This window comes from Neopelma chrysocephalum, unplaced genomic scaffold, assembly GCF_003984885.1.
Source record: "Neopelma chrysocephalum unplaced genomic scaffold, ASM398488v2 Primary Assembly neopelma1_44, whole genome shotgun sequence".
In the NCBI taxonomy this organism is placed as follows: domain Eukaryota; kingdom Metazoa; phylum Chordata; class Aves; order Passeriformes; family Pipridae; genus Neopelma; species Neopelma chrysocephalum.
The window spans coordinates 8,066,219-8,087,335 of NW_020897703.1; the positions used below are offsets into that span (position 1 = coordinate 8,066,219).

The 21,117-nt window shown below is 44.0% G+C and overlaps 1 protein-coding gene across 4 annotated transcripts in view; it reads left to right on the forward strand.

Moving 5' to 3' along the window:
* Positions 1 to 21,117, forward strand: part of KLF7 (Kruppel like factor 7) — a 62,135-nt gene that overhangs the window by 23,527 nt on the left and 17,491 nt on the right. For all 4 annotated transcript variants that reach the window (XR_003533480.1, XM_027678308.1, XM_027678310.1 and 1 more), the window contains one exon: positions 7,221 to 7,833. Coding sequence is in view for 3 of the 4 variants with exons in the window: in XM_027678308.1 (XP_027534109.1) it covers positions 7,221 to 7,833 (613 nt within the window). In the remaining variant the exon portion in view is untranslated. The remainder of the gene's footprint in view (positions 1 to 7,220; positions 7,834 to 21,117) is intronic.

Consider the following 21,117-nt stretch of genomic DNA (forward strand, 5'->3'; position numbering starts at 1 on the left):
TTGAATTCATGATTTGGCTATCCTTAATCCTTTGCTGACATTGATGCTATTTTTTGTTGTCGTGACTGGTTGCAGATATTTTTCCTATCTTTATTAAACAGTCAAAAAAATAACAAAAGCCCTCCAAAGCCCTGGTTCAGTGTTTGCAGATTTCTTTCATCCTTTTTTTCTTTTTTTATCTAGATGCCTATCAAATTCAGCCACGCTTAGCTGCAGTCCTTTGTTCAGTATCTCATAACCAGTGCACTGAAATTCTTTATGCTTAGGGCCCAAATACCACAGATTTTTAGTGAACAAATTAAGCTTGTTCATTTAGAAGAGTATTGGTTAGATAAAGATATATTTCATTATCACTAAGTTTGTAACAAATCTTGAGTTTGACTCCTTGGTTAGAATTATGTCTGTTTGAGACATTTGTTTTACCACCCATTTCTGCCGGTGAAAATTGCTAATTTATGGTAAAATGGATTTTGATCCTTTGAGCTTTAGAGTCTGATCAAAGTCTTTGATAATTCTGTTTACATCATGCTCAGAGCAACAGGAAAATGAATTGTGTTCATATGAAGGTAGTGATTCTGTCCTTTAAATCCACAGAACTTTTTACTTTAAAATGTATCTTTGAGGAATGCATTTGAGGTTTCTGATTTCAGCATTTCTTATGCTCTGGAGAAGTATAAGAGAAGTGGAAAACATCCAGGGAGAAAACCATCTGGGTCGTGGTAGGAGAGTTTATTAAGAGTGCTGTTGTGCATGAATAACAGTGAATGGGCTGGTTTGGCTAAATACATTTCCTTAACAGTTCATTCTTTGGGCTGAGACCAAGAGGGAAAATGGGTACAGGCCATTATTGTATTGAAGAAATTAGCAAAGAGAAGCTTGAGTCCTGGGTAGCATAGTCAAGAATTAATAGTCTTGTCCATTGCAGACTCTGGTGGCCAGTGTGACCATTGAGCTGGTGTTAAAGAGGACTGGCCTGATAGCTCAGGCATATGATGAAGTTACCACAGAAAGACAAATCTTTGGATATCATATGGTCTTTGCTGACGATGCCTGTGCCTGCTTTTTACTTTTGGCAAAAGCCTGTTAGTTGACCATTCAGTTAACTTGATTTGCTTCATATATACAAGGAATTAGAAACACGCATGCAAACATTTACAACAAGGTAGCTTTACAACAAGTCAGTAAGTGTCTTATTATTGTACCTGAAAAGTGGTTTTAGCTCTCATTTTTTTTTTCAGTGAGCTATAAAACATGTAGGCAAGATGTGCTGGCACATGACTAGTTTTGTTTTAAAACCTTTGCAATAGAGATTATTTGCTATTGACTGAAACTTTTTCTTACTATTTATTCATTTCAGGCTGTGGTTTTCCATTTTTCCCAAGTGTATTTTGTCAAACTACTTATTTTAATACTAAAATTCTGTTTATTTTATGCTGTCCCAAATGTTAAGCTTCTGATGTGCTGCAGCTTTTTCATGACTAGCAACTGCCCAATAGAGGTTGCCAAGAGGAAAAGCTGGAGGTTTTGGCAGCTGGGCGGGAACAGATGACAGTCTTGGAATAGATGGGCAAGAGTATTGGGTTTTGTCGTTGTTGTTCAGGAAGTAATGAAGGTTTTTGGCAGTGGGAAGAAGATGCATCTTTCAAATCTTGTTTTAGGGTCAAGGAAAAAAATAGTATGGCATTTCAGGGAAGGCAGGTAATTTTCGAATCTATTATGCCTCTTAACTTCAGGGCTGCCACACAACATCCAGTTTAATTTCTGCCTCTGGTGTCAGCAATGGAAGTGCCACTGTAGCTCAAAGCTTTTGCTGTTTTTCTGCAGAAAGAAACACTGATACCAAGCACTGGACCTGGTTCCACTGTTTGCTCTGAGCTTGAGTGAGCTGTGGCGGCACTACCCTTAGTATTATTGTTTTGGATTGTCCTCAGATTGAGGATACTTTCTCTTCCTTTGCAATCTTGAGACTTTCACAGTTATTTAAAGTTAGATATGAAGCCCCTTTTTTACCTGGCAGTGGAAAGCAATGGGGTCGTGATGGAGGTTGAAATTTGACCTTCACTATTGCATGTATAATTCTGCTTTGCTTGTGTAAATTACAAAGAGAATCCTTCCAAGTACTGTAAACAGAGCTGGTAGATCAGACCTGCTTGTCAACCACATTCGACATTTTCATTCTCTGTCACAGCCTGATCTAAGTATCCAACCTCTTAATTAGGTGTTGGATAACTTCCAAGTCCAGTGCTTGATGTCCAATTATATCTGCAGTAAAATGGCACTTAAAAGTAACTAGCACTTCCAGATAAGAACTTCTCATGATCTGCTAGAAAAATTCAGAATCGAGATGTTATAAAATATTTGAGCATCAATAAAACAGAGGAACTCAGTGAACCTGCTGATAAGGTGTATTCCCTGACTTTCTGTCCTCAAATTATTATAAATGTTTGGGCTTTCTTTTACCCTTGGCAGAACTTTACTGTTGCCATATTGTCCTGTCTTGACTGTGCAAAATGCCCAGGAGTTTGAGTTAAAGACTTCACAGCATAGGCAGGTGCTTCTGAAGTGAGCTGTGATTTTTCAAAAGCCTGTATGTATGGGTCAAAGTCCAATGCACAACATGGCTATCAACCAAGACTAGTTCTTTGGAGTTCATTGGAGCAAGTTTAGATTTATACCCTGGGAACTGTGAGTTTATCTTGGGTCATCAGTTGGAATTAGGTTTTCCAGAGCTGTCTGGACCTGAACCCAGATGCCAAACTTGTGTCCCTGCGAAGGCTCCTGGCCTACAGCCATGTCTTTCCCCCATCGCTCTCCAAAGGGGAGACAGAGGCATTGGGTACCTTATAATGCCTTGAGGTTTGGCACATGGATGATGGTGGTGGTCCCAGCTAGAGCCTTCCTCCTGACTCTTCTCTGGGGGAGAGGGATGAAGTCAAACATGAACATCATGAGTAGTGACTCCAGCTCCTTCATATCTGGATTTTGAATGTTCTGGGTTGCGCTTTAACCTGGACAGCTGACAGACTCCCTAAAACTTAGGCTCTCTGAGCCAAACTGAGTATTTGCAAGTCTGGGAGGGATTGTTAAATCTGGGGTTTGTCATGTTATTGTTGCAGTTAGTAGCAAAACTTGATTTCTGCTGGCTTCAGAATTAGGTAGCTGCTAAGCTGTGCTGAAAATGGTACATGTGTATCACATCTCTGCTATCAGAGGTACACATGGGGTTTCTCTTGCATTGTATTTCCTAGTGGTGGGTGTACTCAATGTATTTGGTAAATAATCTTTACTTTCAGTGTATGAACTTTAGATGGGCTCTAGGGGTAAGAATACAGCTAGATTAGAGGTCATACCTTTCTGAATTGAGAGACATACTGAACACTTTTTCCTACTACAAATTCTGAAAGGTCTAGCAAGAAGTAGGTCCTTACCAGGCATAGGACACCAGTACTGTAGCTGTAGCTGTCTTGTACTGTCTGAAGGATCTGGTACTGCACATGGAAGTGTCATGGTGTGCAGTTTACATGTATTCTGCTGCTATATGTGCCCCAGAGAACTGGGATGATATTATGATACGGGGAGAGAAGAGCTGTTCAGAGTTACAGGTAGAAAACACAGTGTTTCTTGGAGGTGATAGAAATGTTCCTTTGCTGGGGAAATGAGCCTTTTTTCAATTGTATCCAAAATTGAAAAATCGGACTAAGGCCTTGACAGCATTGTCCACTGCCAGACTGCCATCCTTTTCTGTCTGGCTTTCTGCAAGTATGTGGGGTCTTGCAAAGTCACATCCTATTATTTGTCAGCCATGAATCATCATTTCTTTTAACTGGTTAAATTGAGGAGCAAGGTGCAAGGAGAATGACCCTCATTAATCAGGGCAGATGGGTTGAAGTAGTGGGTCACTTTTTATCCCTAGTCTGTGAAACTGTCTTGACAGCAAACAGCAGTCTTACTGGTCTTCTTTTTGTGTTCCTGAAGGGAACCATCTTCTTCCCATTGCAATTCTTAAAGTCTTTACTGCTGTAAATCCTGCAGGCACTGGGTAAGAAAGTTTAATACCCACCAAGTTGCCTGCAACGTAGCAACCAAAGGATCATTGGACTTAATGTCATGTGTGTTACACAAAGCTCCCTCTCTCTTGCATGAGTGGTTAAGGAGAAGCTGAACATCCAAGCAGCGCTATGACAAGAGCATCTCACTACTGTCTTTGATATTCTTGAACCATTTTCCTACCAGACTTGTAGTGGAAGTAGGAGATCTACAGGGATTCACCATCATTTGAATTCAGCTGTTTGGGTTCGTATCTGTGGGTAGTGGTCAATATCCTGCTGCTTCCACAAAAAAAAATTGATAGTTTCTGATGTACTTGCTGCCAAATGGCTTTGTGGAAGTGGAGAACTCTCCTGCCTCTTGTGATGGTCCACCAGGCTGGAGTGGGGAACCTTGGTGGTCTCAGCCTGACTGGTTTCTCCAGTTCAGAGCTCAAGGCAAGGGGTGGGCTTAGTTGACCTAAAAACTGTCATGCCAGGGCAGGAATGAAGAAAGCAGGCTGGTTTCTAAACCCTTCCCCACCACTCCCTGGGTGATTTGGACCACAAGGAGAGAAGGTCGCATAAGGTACTTGGCAGAAGCTGGGAAGTGCATATGGGGAAAGATGCTTTGTTTCTGTCGGCAATAGCCTGCTCTGGCAAATGCAGCAGCAGGTAGGGCCCTGGCAGGAGGTAAAGGAAGGGTTGTGGCTGTAGCCCCTCGCCAGGCTTTGTCTGCCATGCAGATTAGGTGCAGGGCTTTTCTGGCTCAGTGTTGCTAGGCTCTTCCCCGCTATTGACTTGGTGAAGAGGCTGAGGGGGGTGGGAGGGAGGGACCTCATTATATTGTTTCTTGGAGTTGTTTTTCTCCCCCCTCTATGGGGAGATGGGCTTGATCCACTGGTTTTGGATTTCAGAGGCAGAAGGCAAGACATGACCAGCTGGTGTCTTGAAATGGCACAGGTGCAGTGGCTGCGGGAGGGGGGAGCCAGGAATAATTACAGGTTTCTGAAGCATCAGGCTTTGCCTGAAAAGGGCTCATCGAGAAACTGCTCTTTATGGAAAATTAATGGTGAAGCTGGAAAAAACTGTCAGACCCACTATTGTTGTCATGGGGTAGTGATGCCTTAAAGGAGCAGCACCTCCCGCTTGCCTCCCCTCCACGGGCAGCCCAGAGCTGGCATGCAGCTTTCTGATCCCACAGCAATTGAAATTTCATGTCACTGTCATCAGATTTAATGGCCTTGAGTCCTTCTCTCTCGTCCCCCCTGCTGCCCCCCTTTCCACCCCTAATTTGTGATTATGCTTGCTCTTTCCTCTGGAAGCCTTTTATTTATTAGGCCCCTAAACCTGTTTCTGCCCCACTAGATGAAGGCTAAGTGGACCAGAAAGCCCAAATTACATGATGTGGCGAACTGAAAAGCATTGCCTCTTCTGGCGATGGGGTTTATTCCTGAAAGACTGTGGGGCATGTTGGAAAGCTTCTCCCAAAACCCATTAGGGTTTATCTGGGGAGAGACCAGATTTCCAGCTAAAGTTGTTTCTTATGGTCCCAGAAATGCACCTTATAAAGAAAATGGAAAGTTTGCTAAAGGCAAGTACAATTGATAAATGTCCCACCCCCAGGACTGTGCAGACAGTCTCATACCTCTGAAAATAACCTACATGCTGAAGTACGGCATGTCTCGCTTGCATATATTGCCGTTCTGTTGCTTTCTGTCCAAGTCCATCTCTACAGCTCAGATCTATAATCAGCTATTATTTTAAGAGGAAACAACAGATAATAGTGTGGCAGATTTTGCTGAGAACTCTGAAACTCATCCCACCACACTGTATCTGCAACCAACAGTGCTGCTTCATAGGAGCTTTGAAAGTAATAAGCCTGAATTACCTGGCAGCTCCTAGAGAGCTGAGTGGGGCCTCTTTACGCTCCTGTTGATGGGACCTTTGTATGCAGAAGGCAGAAGTCTCTGTCTCTCCTCTAGTCATACAAAGCTTTTATTTCTTGATCAGATGATGGACTCTCCAGATTGAGATATAGTTGGGTCACCAGCTCCTGTAGACTCAAAATTTTTGCCTAAAATCTCTTTCTTAAATCTCTAGAAGTGTTCTCTGAGGAGTAGTTTTCAGAGGTTTCTAAAAAGTATTAGTTTGATCCAAGTCCTGTGAAATCACAGCGGTGGTATTAGCCAGCTATTCTTTCAGGCAGTGAGAAATGAAAAACAGTGCTAATAAACTCCATTAAAAGCTCCTGAAACTAGAGCAGACGGTTTTCTATAAACAATAAAAGTTTATACTGTTGGCTATGAAGAACATTGGGCAGTGTGATGGTACCTGGAGACTTTATTTGGGCAAGCTCAGGGCACCTCATAATAGGGCACATTCACGTAGAAGGCTCCCTCCATGCTCGTACTGGTGATCACTGCTGTGGAGATGCAGAAACACATTTTTATGTGGCAGCTTCTTTGATTGCAACTTCACTTACTTTTTAATAAGGTGTTCATGTGTGTTTGTGTGCAAGTCCAGTGTCCTGTACACAGGAAGCCCCATTTGACCAGATGTGCCAAAAATCCCTCTAAAACTGACAGTAGACCCTTTTTTCTGTCTCCTTTCCTTCTCTCAGCCCTTTAAACAAGCTGTGGTGTCACTGGAAGTTTTTCTCTGTCTTCTATCTTAAAATGCTACACTTCAGAATTGTCCTGTTTTAGGAACAGATTGGGCCCCAGCCAACTACACTGAGTTAAATTTGGAGTGAAAGTTAATGTTTGTGAAGGAAGAGGAAGCAGTTATTTGGAGAGGTGACTTTTTGTTTGCATAAGGCCAGGCAATGGATCCATTAGGATTGTTTCATATGGAAGTGACCGTTGAACAGATTACACTTAAAATTGGAAGGCCCTGGTACCCATGAACAGTGTATAGACTTTAATGAAAAGTGAATGCTTTCTGGTTGTCGTATCTTCACTTCTGTTATAATACCTGCTTCTGTTATAATACATGGGTATTCCCAGACTCATCTCGCGGCAGCATCAAACAAGTGCCAAATCTTCGTGTCTCCCAGCGTGTAACTATCTCACGAGAAGGAGTTGGTGTGCATGAGTGCTGTCTCTGAATGGCTCTGGGCCTTGTTGTTCTCCTGCCCTAGGTGAGAGCTATGCTGTAATCTCTCTCTAACAGTGGTTTCTCTCCCTTCTGCAGACATGCCTGGAGTTAGAGCGATACCTTCAGACTGAACCGCGCAAGATCTCTGAGACCTTTGGTGAGGATTTGGACTGCTTCCTTCATGCCTCCTCAGCCCCAGATGCAGAGGACAATATCCAACAGCTGGACCCCATCCTTTTACCAGTGGAGACGAGTACATGTGACAAAAGCGCCAACATGGACATTATCCTCTCACGTGACAAGCTGCTGTCTGAGACGTGCCTCAGCTCGCAGTCCACCAGCTCTTCCACAGAAGGCTACACAGCCGTCAACCAGGCCCAACTCAATGCAGTAACCTCATTAACTCCTCCTTCCTCGCCAGAGCTCAGCCGCCACCTTGTAAAAACCTCACAGACTCTCTCAGCGGTGGATGGCACAGTGACATTGAAATTGGTGGCCAAGAAAACTTCACTCAGCTCTTTAAAAGTGGGTGTAGCAACAGCGACTGCGGGGACAATAAAAAGCGGGCAAAGTGACAGTGAACAAGGAGGTATGGGGACAGAAGCATCTCCAGAAAACAAGAAGAGGGTTCATCGCTGTCAGTTTAATGGGTGCCGGAAAGTTTATACAAAGAGCTCCCACTTAAAGGCTCACCAGAGGACTCATACAGGTACTTATGTAGGATGCTTCTCTCATCTTGTCCTCCTGCCACGTAACTGTAACCATCTCCTTTTATTCTCATTTAGAAAAGAAAAAAAAATCTTCTGAATGTCCAGGCTTCTGTCTATGAAACAGGGCAGTGGAAAAATATGGGAGGCCAGCAAATGTACCCATTATTCAATAGAACAGAGGAGTTCACCACCTACCATTAACCTGTTGGGGTTTCATGTGTCTTATGGGGCTTGATGCAGAGTAATTTTAGGCTACCTAAGGGATGTAGATATATCGTTCACGTTAAAACTGTGTGCATTCCACTTCGGGTTTTTGGCACTCACTTCTCCAAGACAACTTTAAAAATGTTAATTTTAGTCAAGTGTTACTTGCTTCAAATAGAAAATAGCGTGGGTAGGTTTTGGTTGCCTTTTGTATGGGGGAAAGAGAAAAATGTGTTTCGGATCTTAGATACATGGTTTAGAAATAATGTGCATGAGACAGCGTGTGTGTAGATGCAGACATGTAGGCACGCAGATGCACATACCCTTCAGATACTCATGATCTTGGACTTCTCTGGTGCTAAAATATAGTGAGAACAAGTAAAAGAGTGACATGGAGTTTGAATGAAATAGTGTAGGTAGAGAGGGAATAGGATGTATGGATAGATGTGAGGCTGTTATTTTGGATAGCATTTACAAATGTTGTATATGAGCTTCACTTTGTAAGCTGGTTGAAGCACACTGAATTGGCTTAGGTTTGATAGTTCAAATTCCCCACTCTCTTCTCATTTCTTCATACTCTTCAGTAGCTTTTCGGCTGGTATTCACTGGCATTAACAGCTATGCAGTTCACACACGTTGCTGCTTTGTTCTAAGCTTCACACGTGATGAGAGATGATAAATTCCCATTAGCACTGTCTTATCATGTGATTATTCTTGTTTCCAGAGGGATTGCTGTAATCAGTTTTCTCAATTTTACTGTAAAATGTGTGGTCTTTTACGATAACTGCACATTTAATTCACAATCTTATCATGCAGGCAGATTCCTAGAAGCAAGATTGTTCTTGCAAGGTAGAAAATAACGCGTTGGGCCAATGCAGTAAATCAGACAAATATGTGGGTTGTTAAGAGAGCTGCATCCATCAAATACTAGGCAGCCCTGTAAAAGTTACATGGTCTGAAGTATAAATCATACTAAGACATAAAAGGCATTGGTTTTGATCTTTTATATGGACTTTCTAGTGCTTTTACTGGGGATAGCCACCTTGCCAGGAGTGACCTCACCTCTGATCCAGTGATTTGAAAGCCAGTGAAAGTAATGCGATCATTTTAAAATCTGCATCAACATGATCAGAAGGTTGCTTCCTTGTAGCACCAATTCTGCTGTGAGGCTGGACCCCTACAGAGCTGTCTGGTGGGACGTCCCAGCTGAGGCCTCTCAGCAGACAACACAGCTTCCATGAAGGCACAAATGAAGAGTATAAGAGCTGTTAACCCAGTGGTCTTGTTTCTTCAGATATGACCCCCATGTTCCCCCTTCAGCTGAAAGTGATGAGTCTTACACAGCTTTTCCTGAAGTTAGTCAGGGATCTGACACAATAGCCCGGAAAGGGTGAACTTGTGGAGTTTTTCTGGTTTTGTCACCCAGTAGGTGGGGATGTGGGTAATGGATTCCTGGAGGGCACTCGCAAAAACTACTAATCTCTTAACACCTCTACCTTTTGGTATTAAAACCTTGTAAGATTTTGCATGCTTTTTGAACCCAGCTTTAGGTCTGCTTGAATTTAGTATCTGAGGTCAAAACCTTTTCCCCTCTAACATCAGCATGTGAAATCTCATGTTTTACAATTCAGCCATGAGAAACATTTCTCACTGGCCCTGTGATGCTTCTGTTGAGTAGCCTTAGACCATGATGTGTTGAATCTGCCCATCCACAGCAGCACTCAACATGGTGAGAAAGGCAAGGCCACCTTTGCTGGCAGATGGGGAAGATGTTTATCAGATGATGGGACTGCAGCTGCCCAGGTGTGGTGCCCATAGCTCCCACTCCCAGCACCTCACCTAGAGGATTCAGCTACCCTTCTCATTTTGCCAGTTAAACCATCAGTGGTTTAACCTGCCCCTAAACCATTTAGTCCTTCATGGGAGTGTTTTTGTTTCCATTTACTGTGTCCTAAGCAGATGGCATAGGTTGTTAGGAAAGCGTAAAGCAGGAAGGCAAAAGACAAGAGGGAATACAAACCTGAATGAGGAGCTCTCCTGCCTTAGGAGCTGTATAACCACCCTGCCCCTGCCCTTGTCCTAGCTGTGCACAGCTGTCTAGAAAGCATGGTTTCTCTTTTTGATAAGGGCTGAATGCAGCCTTGTTGTTAAAACACATATTTGATGGAGAACCTGGGAGCAGGTAGGAACCTGTCTCTCATTTTTGTCTGTGGAAAGCAGGTTGTCTAAATATCTTTGAACATTTACATCTGGGGCGTAACTGGAGTGAACTGGGGGGAGGGAGCTGATGGGCTTATCTAACCAGCTTATTTGAGTCCAAAGCACAAAGTCACTCAGACCCCTTCGTACTACTTAGGTGCTTTGTTCCCTTAAAAAACACTGACCATTGGATGCCTTAATTCAGACCTGGTACAATCCAGACATTAAATCTGTTCACACTAACCTCTTCAGGCTCCCCACAGGGAGCTCCTGCCCCTGCAAAGAAAGGGTCAGAAAGAGGAATAGGTGTGGAAATTTGGGACTGAATTATAAATGGCAGGGCTCCCTCCTTTCCCCTCCAGCCTTCAGGGCTAGGGACAAGGAACCCTTTTTTCCATCAGTACTTTGTTTTTTTCATGCCTGAGCTGAGTTTTGTGGTGTGGGTTGCGAATGCAACCCAGCAGTGCCAATGGCTAGTAGCCACTTGGCTTAGTCAGTGGCTGGGCCAGAGGGTCTGAAATGATTGCGAGATATTTTCCTTTGGTTTGTTAGTGTGTCATGCGAGAGCAATCTGCCAGTGTGGGCTCTGTGCAAAAGGGTGCGAGTGCCCCGGCAGACAAAGAGCTCTCAGTGTGGGGTTCAACAGGCAGTGAAGCAGATTCGGGCTCATCACCCAACTTGCACGTGCAAAGTCCACTTGCTGGATCAAAGCAATTTACTGCAATGCATGAAAACAAGAAAACCATGGGCTGGGGAGCAGGGGGGGGTGGGAAGGCAGCGGAAGGAGGTTGCATTCCTTTCGTTCATATGTAAGGCTGACCAGACAGGCGCTGGCTGCTGTTCCTCACTGCTGCGTGATGAGCCAGGCTGGGCTGGAGGCAATAGACTGATAGCAGCTTGCTAGATTGGGAACAGTCTTTGCTTAGGGTTTTACTTTGCTGGCAAGCCCAGTCAGACCCACACATGATGCATGGTGCATCTCCCACATTACTCTCCCACATCTCGCCTGCAAGAGAATCAGGACAGCACTGTAAGACCCATCAATGGTCGAACTGGTTATGAAACCACCTTCTGGATGACCTTTGGAGAGGGATAAACAATCATCTGTGTGGGAGAGAATTTAATCTGGAAGGGAAAGGGAAAAACATTGTCTGTATGGAAAGGGAAATGAAAATATTTGACTGAACTCAAAGCAAGCTGAGGCATCTAAAGTTAAGGGTGTGTAAAGGAGCTAAGAGCAGCAGTGGGACTGACTGTCAGATTGCAACAAAGAAGCCCGTCAGGGAAGAAGTAGCAGCTGGGCCTGCAAACAGGAGGAAAAGGTGAGCTGTAGGTTTGGAAAAACCACCCTGCCAGTGTGAGGATGAGGTAAAAACATCTAAAGAAGGAGCAACCAGGACTGGCATGGTAATTCAACCCTAGCACATTCTCTCACAGGGAGCAGACATCAGAGCAAACAATGGCATTTTGTCTCTTTTGAGAGACAGAAATTTTCATCCTGCCTTCACACATGCATGGAGATGAATTGTCAATGTAATGGAGAGTGGAGAGGGAAGGAATTCGAATGAGCCAAAACCCATGTATAATCATCAGTACTTCCTAAATTAGAAAACAGGATATTGCTGGAGAGTGTCTGAATGCAAATAAGTCTAAGGGTGAGCTGGCCTGTGACCTATGGAAAGATTAGTCATGGGATGTGGCTGTGTCTCCCACATCAAAGACTGTTGGAGGAGATTTCTATCTCCTAACAAAATCATTCCCATCAGCCTTCCTTGAAGTAATGTCCAGGGGAAGGTATAAGATGGCGCGAATGCTTTCTGGCCAGAGATAAAGCATCACATATAAACTGACCAGGAAATCCTTAAGATTGGGACAATGATAAAAATATTACCCTTATGGGGTTCTGCTAGGGTTTGCGTTTTATGAGTATCAGAAGGTTCAGTTGTTTTTTTTATTTTATTTATCCATCTAAAATCAGGCTTTGATACAACCTAAGCTCAAGTCTGAGAAATAGCAGTTGGGCACCTCACATCTATATTTAGGTTTCTAAGACCTAAACTGGTGGGAAATACCCACATAAATGGATGCTACGAGTCTATACGCAGTCTTAGATAGCACTTATTCAAGTGGGATTTGTTTCACATTGTCAGGACATCTTATTTTAAATTATATAGTTCTTTGATCCAAAGTGCTGGGTGAGAGTAACTAAAACAAACAAATCCACCCTGCAGGAAAACAAATTACTATTTGTTTTGCAAAGAAAAAGATGAGAGATGCAAGAGATTAGAAAGAGCATTAACCAACAGGAAGGTTTTTGAGATGGGATTTAAAAAAATAGGGAAGAACTTTCTCCAAGTGTTGGAGATAAAAGAGGAAATATCCAGAATTTGGAACTTATTGGAAGAGACAAAATAGAGGAGAGTAGGCTGGATGACAGATAAAGAAGATTTATATAAAATAAAGGAATAATAGAAAAAATAAAGACTCTCTGTGTCAGTGATACCACATGAATGGGAAGCTGCATTGCTGCTCTGTGTTGTGTGGTAGCACCCATGAGCAGAGAGCCAGTGAGGAGAAAGAAAAAGCAAATAGCGAAGTACAGCATCAGTTCTGCAGGATGCAAGACTTTGAATAATGACTTAGGGAAAAGCATTTGGGAGAACAGTATAGGTAGCATAGGAGAAATGAAATTCAAACCTCAAGATTTTGTGTTGTACAGAGACCTGTAGCTTTGTGGCGAGTCCACAGCTGTGTGCAGGGCTAAAGTCTGCCAAGGGGACATGGACGGACATGGAGGATGCTCAAGCTCCCATGACAGCACCTGAAGCAACAGGTGAATTTGCCACTGGAAATGAAAGCAAGGGAATTGAGGGAGGAAGAGTGTATAAGGAAGACCTTCATTCAGGGCTGGATTTTTTTGGGGCGTAGAGTTGCTTTTCCCAAATGGAAAGATGTATTTTGTTGTGGTGTTGGATTTTTTAAAGTTTTTTGTGTAAAAACATAAGAAGTGTTCATCAAAGCTGATTAAAATAAGGTCAACCTGATTATGAGCTCATTAAAACTTTCTGGTTTTGAAGCCTTTTAGCTGTTTGGCAAGTTTGGAAGGGAGTGTTGTGATTTCACTGTGGAAGGTCAGAGCCTCATTTCAATGCAGCAAGAGCTTAGGCTTAGGAAACAATCTTTGAGAACCTCTCAGGCAGTAGGAGGACGGCCCCTATTAAAAGCAGCCCTTGTCATTTAAGACACCAGTGGTGTTCATCCATTGCTTGATTGTCAATACCTGAGTTCTCAGTCCCGTGTTTCTGCTCCATCATTTGCCAAACCAATAGCACAATACAGTCTTATTGTTTGGGTTTGAAAATGTGAGTAGGTATTATTTGTTTGTTTGCTTCCCATGTGAGAAGATTTCTGGCTCACCATAGACCTAGAAAGGAATGTTTGCTGTCTGTTCAGCAGCTACAGGAGAGAAAATGCAGGTGCACCAAGTGTTATGGCAGTCTGCCTTGGTAAAGTGGAGAGGAGCCTTCTCTAGCTTGTAATTTAGTGTTTTCTCTGTGCTCGTCCATCCACTCCTGAGCCCTCGTGAAGCACCCATCCAGTGGGTGAATGATAGACATCACAGAGAAATATTCAAAGAAAAAACCACCAATTTGTCTTCTGCCAATTTCCCTTTGTGTTCTGCTGTCCCACACTGGATACAATTGGCAAATTAACGAAGAGAAGCTATGATTTTCTTGTCCATTTGTCCAAAGCGCCATCACTTCTGAAGTATTTGAGGTCACACCAGGCATGAATTGGAGATGTGTGCTCAGAAATGCTGTTTAGGCTAAGGTGGGCATGCTGGATGAGCAGGGCCTAAGCAGACTGGGAGAGCTGAAGTGCTCTGGGCAGGAAAAGCCAAGTGCACTACCTCTCATCTCAAAATCAGGTTTTGCCTAAGCACAGTGTGGGCGTTTGAGTCTGGGTCACATCTGGGCAAGTAGCCAGCAGCCTGGATGGACCTCTCCTAATCCAGAGCCTATCTTTCACACCCCATGTGGACACAGTCCCACATACCTACATACCAGCAGCAGCAACTTGCAAGCAGATGAACTATAAGGCTTCATGGAAGCTAACTTAAATAGAGCTAAGGCTCCCACACTTTTGCCAAGGGTGATGGGATCCCAAATAAAACCATAGGTACCATGGCATAGGTGGTGCCCACTGTATAGCACAGACCAACTGCAAGTAGGGAGACCAGCCAGGCCTGCATTAGCATGGCTGAAAAAGTGTATTTAAAGATAGCCAAAGGGAAACTTATGATGCAAAGAATGCAGAGTGGATTTCATGAATAAAAATTTCTGTCTCTGTTTTGCTGCAGTTTTGGAGAAAGTGTGTTTGTGTCTTCGGAAAACTTCTGTCCTACACCATTCTCAAAAGTCAATTGAATACCACATGGCAAGCAGTGAATGGTAATGTGCAGCACTAGATCAAAATGAAGGAGAGACAAGGATGTCAAATGAGGGCAGTTTCAAAGAATAATGCAGCCATTTCAGAAAGCGGGTGACAAACTACTGCATGGGACCTGCTTTATCCACAGGTCTCTGAGAGTGACCAAAATCTTTGTGTCCCTGTGTTGTCTTGAAACAGTTTCTTTCACCTGGTGTGCAAGAAGCCAGTACATTGACAAAGTTGAGGTATTTCATTTATTTCCACTTCTGTGCACAGAGGGCTGGTGTGTAGTTGGGTGGTTGCAAGCTGCATCGGGAGCTCACGACTGGTGTATCTGGATCAGTCCATACTCATTGTCCATGGTAGTTATGGCATACAGTGGCAGTGGCATTCAGCAGCCAATATCATACAGTTCAACATTACAGACTGTTACCATCCAAAAATCAAATCCCCTCGAGGTACACATTGCGTTTCCCCATCCCTCTGCATTACCCACCAAGTGCACTCAGGTCCTTGAGCAAAAACAATCCCACAGGTAGGTTTGCTTGAGGCAGGGCTAAGCCAAACTGTCTTCCCTAATAATTTATTCCTCATATGCACCACGGGGACTTTATCCCCATCTGTAGTGCATGGAGGCTTTAACTGGGCAGGGCTTGCTCAGTTGTTAAAGCCTTTCAATGTGGTTTTTAACAGTCCATTGTACTGTTCAGTTTTCCCAGCAGCTGCTGATGCATGATAGGGAATATGAGACTGTGCTCTCTGGCCCAGGTGTCTATGAGGCTGTTTTTGAAATGAGTCCCATTGTCCTACTTCAGTTCTTTCTGGGGTGCCATGTTGCCACAGCACCTGCTTTTCAAGGCCCAAGATGGTGTTCCGGGCAGTGGGGTGAGGCACAGGATATGTCTCTAGCCATCCAGTGGTTGTTTCCACCATTGTCAGCATGTAGTGCTTGCCTTGGTGGGTTTGCAGGAGAGAGATGTAATCAGTCTGCTAGGCCTCCCCATATTTATATTTCAACCACCAACCCCCATACCACAGGGGCTTTATCCACTTGGCCTGCTTGATCGCAGCACGTTTCACAGTTACGGATAACCGGGGAGATAGTGTCCATGGATAAGTCCACCCCTTGATCATGAGCCCATCAGTATTTCTTATCTCTTCCCTGATGACCTTAGGTGTCATGGGCCTACTAAGCCAGAAATAATTCACCCTTATTTTGCCAGTCCAGATCCAGTTGAGACACTTTAATCTTGGCAGCCTGATCCAGCTGTCCGTTGTTGCGATGTTTTTCAGTAGCCCGACTCTTGGGTACATGTGCATGTACGTGATGAACTTTCACAGTCAACTTCTCTGCCCAGGCAGCGATGTCTTGCCACAATTCAGCAGCCCAGATGTGGTTACCTCTGCACTGCCAATTGGTCTTCCTCCATCGGTCTAGCTACCCACACACAACATTCAACAGAAACAAAGGCATTGATATTCCTTGGCTACAAGTTATAGTTCATTAATTAATATTCTGTCGGTTAAATTATTTGCTTCTGCATGCTCAGTCTTTTTTGAGTTGGTGGGTTTCTTGAATCGGTGTGCTGTGAGTTGATGGTCATGATCTCTCCCTGCTGGAATTACACTTTCCCTAGTTTGATGAGTTGGGATTGTTTTTTCCTCATCATCTGGCCTTAGCTTGTTTGTTTTGTCAAGTCTCCTTGGTTCGTAGGTTCAGCAGAGCTCTTTGAGGTAAAGGTGGTAGAAAAGCCTCATGGCCCTGAGGAGCAGGCCCGTTTCGGCATCCGTCCTGTAGAACAGTTTGGACCACCTGGAGGTGCTCTTTTCCCAGCATCTTCAGTCCCTACTGAAGATGAGGACATCCATCCCCTTCCCTGTCCCTGAGGTTTCTTCACATTTCTCCAGATGCAGAAGGCAATACAAGCCATACTGAGCAACCCCACAGGTTGCTGGGCTGTACAGAGCAGCCAGGCCATGTCAGCGGGCAAGGTAGTCCCAAATCTGGCACAGAGGGTAGAGCAGGTCAGAGGCTGCACTCTCTGGGACAACGGGTGATTGCTTCAGTCCCTCAGGAGCGATATCTGTCCTGACCCTGACCCAGTCCTGGGGATTACAAAGGGCAATGGTGCTGGAGCATTCAGCAGTGACAATAGGTGGTTTCTTTGGGCCCTTGGGAACAGTGTCCATCCTGACCCTAACCCAGTCCTGGGGATTGCAAGGGTCGATGCTGCTGATCCATTCTTCAGCCATGCACCTGATGGCAGCGGGTGACAGAGACAGCCTGTAGAGCACCATGGTCAGGAAGACCACCAGGATGAGCCTCATCGTGGTCTCTCCCAAGGATAAAATCTTGACATGCAGCTGCCTTGGCCTGTCACCTTGATCAGAGTTCAGCAGTGACCACTTGAACTGAGTGGTTTCCCAGTCCATAGGTGCTTGCACATGTTGGCGATGTGACGTTGTGGGCTGCTGTCACACAAGACTCTGTGGTGTCACAAAGGCATTTTCTGCTCGTCTGGCAGGCAGTGAAGGCTGAAGCAGAGCTGGGAGGACCTGCTTGTATGTGTTTGCACTATTGCCACTGTGACATCATGTGCTGCTGTCACACAAGGCTCTGTGGTGTCACAAAGGTGTTCTCTACCTGGCCGGCAGGCGATGAATGCTGAAGCTGAGCTGGGAGGACCTGGGCAGGTGGATTTTGAAGCCTGCTGCTCCCACTGCTGTGCCAGCAGCAAAGTGGGACTGTCCCACGTGATTCACGCTGGGAGCTGTGCCTGGACTCTGTCCCAACTGCATTCAGTGCTGTGTCCCAGCTGGGCAGCCATGACACATTTCTGTGCAAAATTCTCTTGAGGGCAAAGTGGCAACACATTTAAGAGGAAAGCCAGAAATTCAAGCATTTTGACAAAAATCTTAACCCTACCTGAGCAGGGGCTTGGGCAAACTGACCTAAGAGAGATAACAGATAATTTCTTAACATATCATTACCTTTCACATTTGATCACCTTTCATCAACACTATATCAATTGGATAATGTCTGCCATATAAAATTTCAAAGTGGCTTACTCCCTTCCTAACATGTGTGGTGATTCAGATTCTCACTAAAGCAGTAGGTAATCTACACCTAGCTTTGTGGATTTGTCACCCAGCACCCCTTTCTGTATAGAACTGTAAATAAATAGCTCAACTCTGTGTGTGGATCAACTTCTTGCATGTGGGGTGAAAGAACCTGTTTCAGGACAACAACTGCAGAACCAAAATCTTCCTATTGGTCAGCTCTATACATGAGAAGAAGGCTTGGTAGGAATCAAAGCCTTTAAAACACTGCAGGCCAGTTTGCAATCCTGGCAGTCCCCATTGGCAGATAGGTGTCCACATGTTGTGTTGGGCAGATTTGTTCCTTAAGATGTCTGGCCTTCAAAACTCAGGACTGAAAACTGGGGCTACAAAAACTGAATGCTGAAAAAACATTTACAGGTATACTGGCTAAGATAATCATGACAAGCATGAGCTTCAAGATAAAAGCTGATGCCCAGCTGAATTCTGAAATAAAAGGTGTACTCACTGTGTGGCAGTGCACATTGAGAGACTTAGCAGGGATTTATTCTTTCCTTCTGTACCTCTGGACTCTTACCACACACAGAGAGATCTTAATAGATTAGTTATTATAAACTTCAATTTGTACACATTTTGTTGGCCACCTGTATCTTTGCAAAACCTTTCCTTCCTCAGAGTGAAATTTTCCACATTTGGTGTTTTTCCAGTGTGGTGGTTGTTTGTTATTTTAGCTATTGGAGGAAAAATATTTGTTTTGTAGGAGAATGTGGTATGTGTGTTGGGGAGAGGCAGGGAGAGAAGAGCTATCCACAGTGTAACAACTTTAGCTAAAAACTTGGCCTATGTAGTGGAAAACAGTCTTTGAGTAGAAGATTTCTATCTGTGAATATCGGGGTAAAAATTAACTTGAATGGATTAAGCTATGATCTGTTGTAAACTCCCATATGAGTGATATGTGATAAAATTTTATCATTAATGCTTTGCAAAACCCATAAATCCCAAAGGTGATTCTTTTCTTGGGCTTTGTTTGGCTATGAATGTGCGTTAGCAAATATGTTTCATACAGAACACCTATTTATTTTTTAAATTTTCTCCTTGACGATGCAGTCACCCAGCAGTGGAATGTCATAATACATTTGTGTTCTCCTTCAGTTGCATTCACCTGGCAGCATGAATGACCTGGGCAGTTTCCAACCTTAGAGCTAAGGATAAATAATCATTTGTGCCTTCCTAACTGGTAAAATTAATTATCTTTACTGACTGCCTTGTGCTCTTGAGACTAGTCTGCTTTGTTCACCAAGGGTTGCCCAGCAGCATTGCCAAGACTTTTTTACTGAGCCCTGCTCATTGTGAAGCAACAAGGAGCTCCTGCGCTGCCGAGTACAGCCTGCCGCCTCGGCCCAAGGACAGGGAGAAAGCACCAGGAAGGATGGGATCTCCTTCAAACATCACATGCCTACCACCATGTAGGTAGCTCTGCCTTGACACCAGGGCAGCCTTCACAAGGAGAACTTGCTAGTGTATTCTTCAAGCCCAAGCACATTATTTCCCTTTTGAATCCACCCCCAAATCAAATCCAATATCTGAATGATTGAAATCCTGGTTCCTTTTCCGTTTTTGTTGTTGACAAAACTGAGAAAGAGAAAGGAATTTATGTTCATTTCCTCTTGTGTTTTATTCCTGTGCTGTCTCTGCCAGTCTGCATTGGTTTTTTGGTCATCTTTCTCTGATTTTTTAGTGGCAAAAGGGAGAAGATGGTAAATGCTTAAAAACATCAACACTGCAATAGTTAGTTTGAATAAGCAAACTCCACATTCTTTAGCAAAAATATGGAGCAAAATCATTTAAACTGTTAGCATCTGTAAAGGGGGAGTCTGTTCCTCTTTATTTTTTTCATCAGTTCTAGGCCCTAAATGTCTCATATTTTTCCTGGCCTATTTGCCTTTATATATAGTCTGGAATTTCTCAGAAACTATTGACCTAAAATGCGGGTGTCTTTGATACACTGCTCCAGATGATGTAAATATGCGCCATGTTCCTTAAAGGGCTGTCTCATTGTCCTCTTAGATACCTTACAAAAAACAAAGGGAAAAAGCATGTCTCAGGGCCCTGGAAAAATCTGACCCACTGAACTGCTGAATCTTTTTCCTTTTTCATGTGTTCCTTCTGCTGCTGCTACCTTGCATCTTTGAGCTCACAGAGCTCCACAGAATCTGAAACTGGAAGCCCTTATTAGAGGACATTTTTTTTAAAGTTCTTGCCACTTCTCTGGGGACTGAAGTAACGGCAGCTTGAAGCAGCAGAGAACGTGTAATTAGGGCAAACAGTGATGCCTCGTATGATGGGGAGAAACAGGAGGAGAGGAGGGGAGGCGCGCAACAGCCTGGCGTGCACAGGCTGTTACTAGGAGACCCCAGCACAAAATGCATGAGATGCGGGGTGCTAATGGGCCAGCCCGCCTGGGTACCAGCCTGACCTGCTGCACAGCTGCTTCTGCCCTCCTGTTGCCAAGCAACTCCATCCTTATTTTTTCTCTTCTTTTTCTTTTTTTCTTTTCTTTTTCTTTTTTTCTTTTCTTTTTCTTTTTCCTTTTATTTTTTTGGTTTTTCTTTTCTCATTTTCCTCCCCCGACCCCCCACTCGTTCTGGAGCCTTAATTGGGTAGTTTTGCTACTGGTGTTGCTGCCGGGTGCCCGCCTGGGCCTGTCGCTCTGCTGCTGTCCCTAGGGCCCAGCTGGGGGAGGATGTGCAGGCAATTAATGGGGTAGAAGTGTGGGTTGTATGCTTGGGCTGGTGCTGGCATCTGTCCCCCAGCCCTGCTCCCCACCATCCAGGAGCTTTCTCCAGAGAAGACCTGCAGAGAAGGGGTTTGAATGGGGATGGAATTTCGAAGGCTTTATCACTGTCGATGGGAGTCTTGCATGTACCCAGGGAGATAAAGCAAGACATTCCTCCCCACCTTTAGGGCTCAGCATGGATGTCAATGGGCACTTGTTAAATGAATCCTCTTAAGTTGAGAAGAAAATGGAATATTTCCATTTCTTTGGATGTTACTACACGCTTTGCTTTTCTCCGCTTTTCAACTAGGCAAGTGGGCTTTGTGGATGTGTGCTAGGTGCTTATGTGTGCATAAGACATAATGCTGCAAAAATTCGTTTCTTTTTGTGTCCTGAATGGCTACATGCTAAAGACTGCTGCTGGCTCAGTAGACAAGGCCCTTAGGGACTAATCCAGAGCTTTGAAGTTTGTAGAAAGACTGATTGGACATTGGATTTGCTTCTTAACCTCTTTTCCCCCATCTCTAATATAGATATGATCTGAACTATCTCTCTGTAAGGGCACTGCTGACCTTTTAGGATCAAAGGAGCTGTACATCATTCATGGAAATGT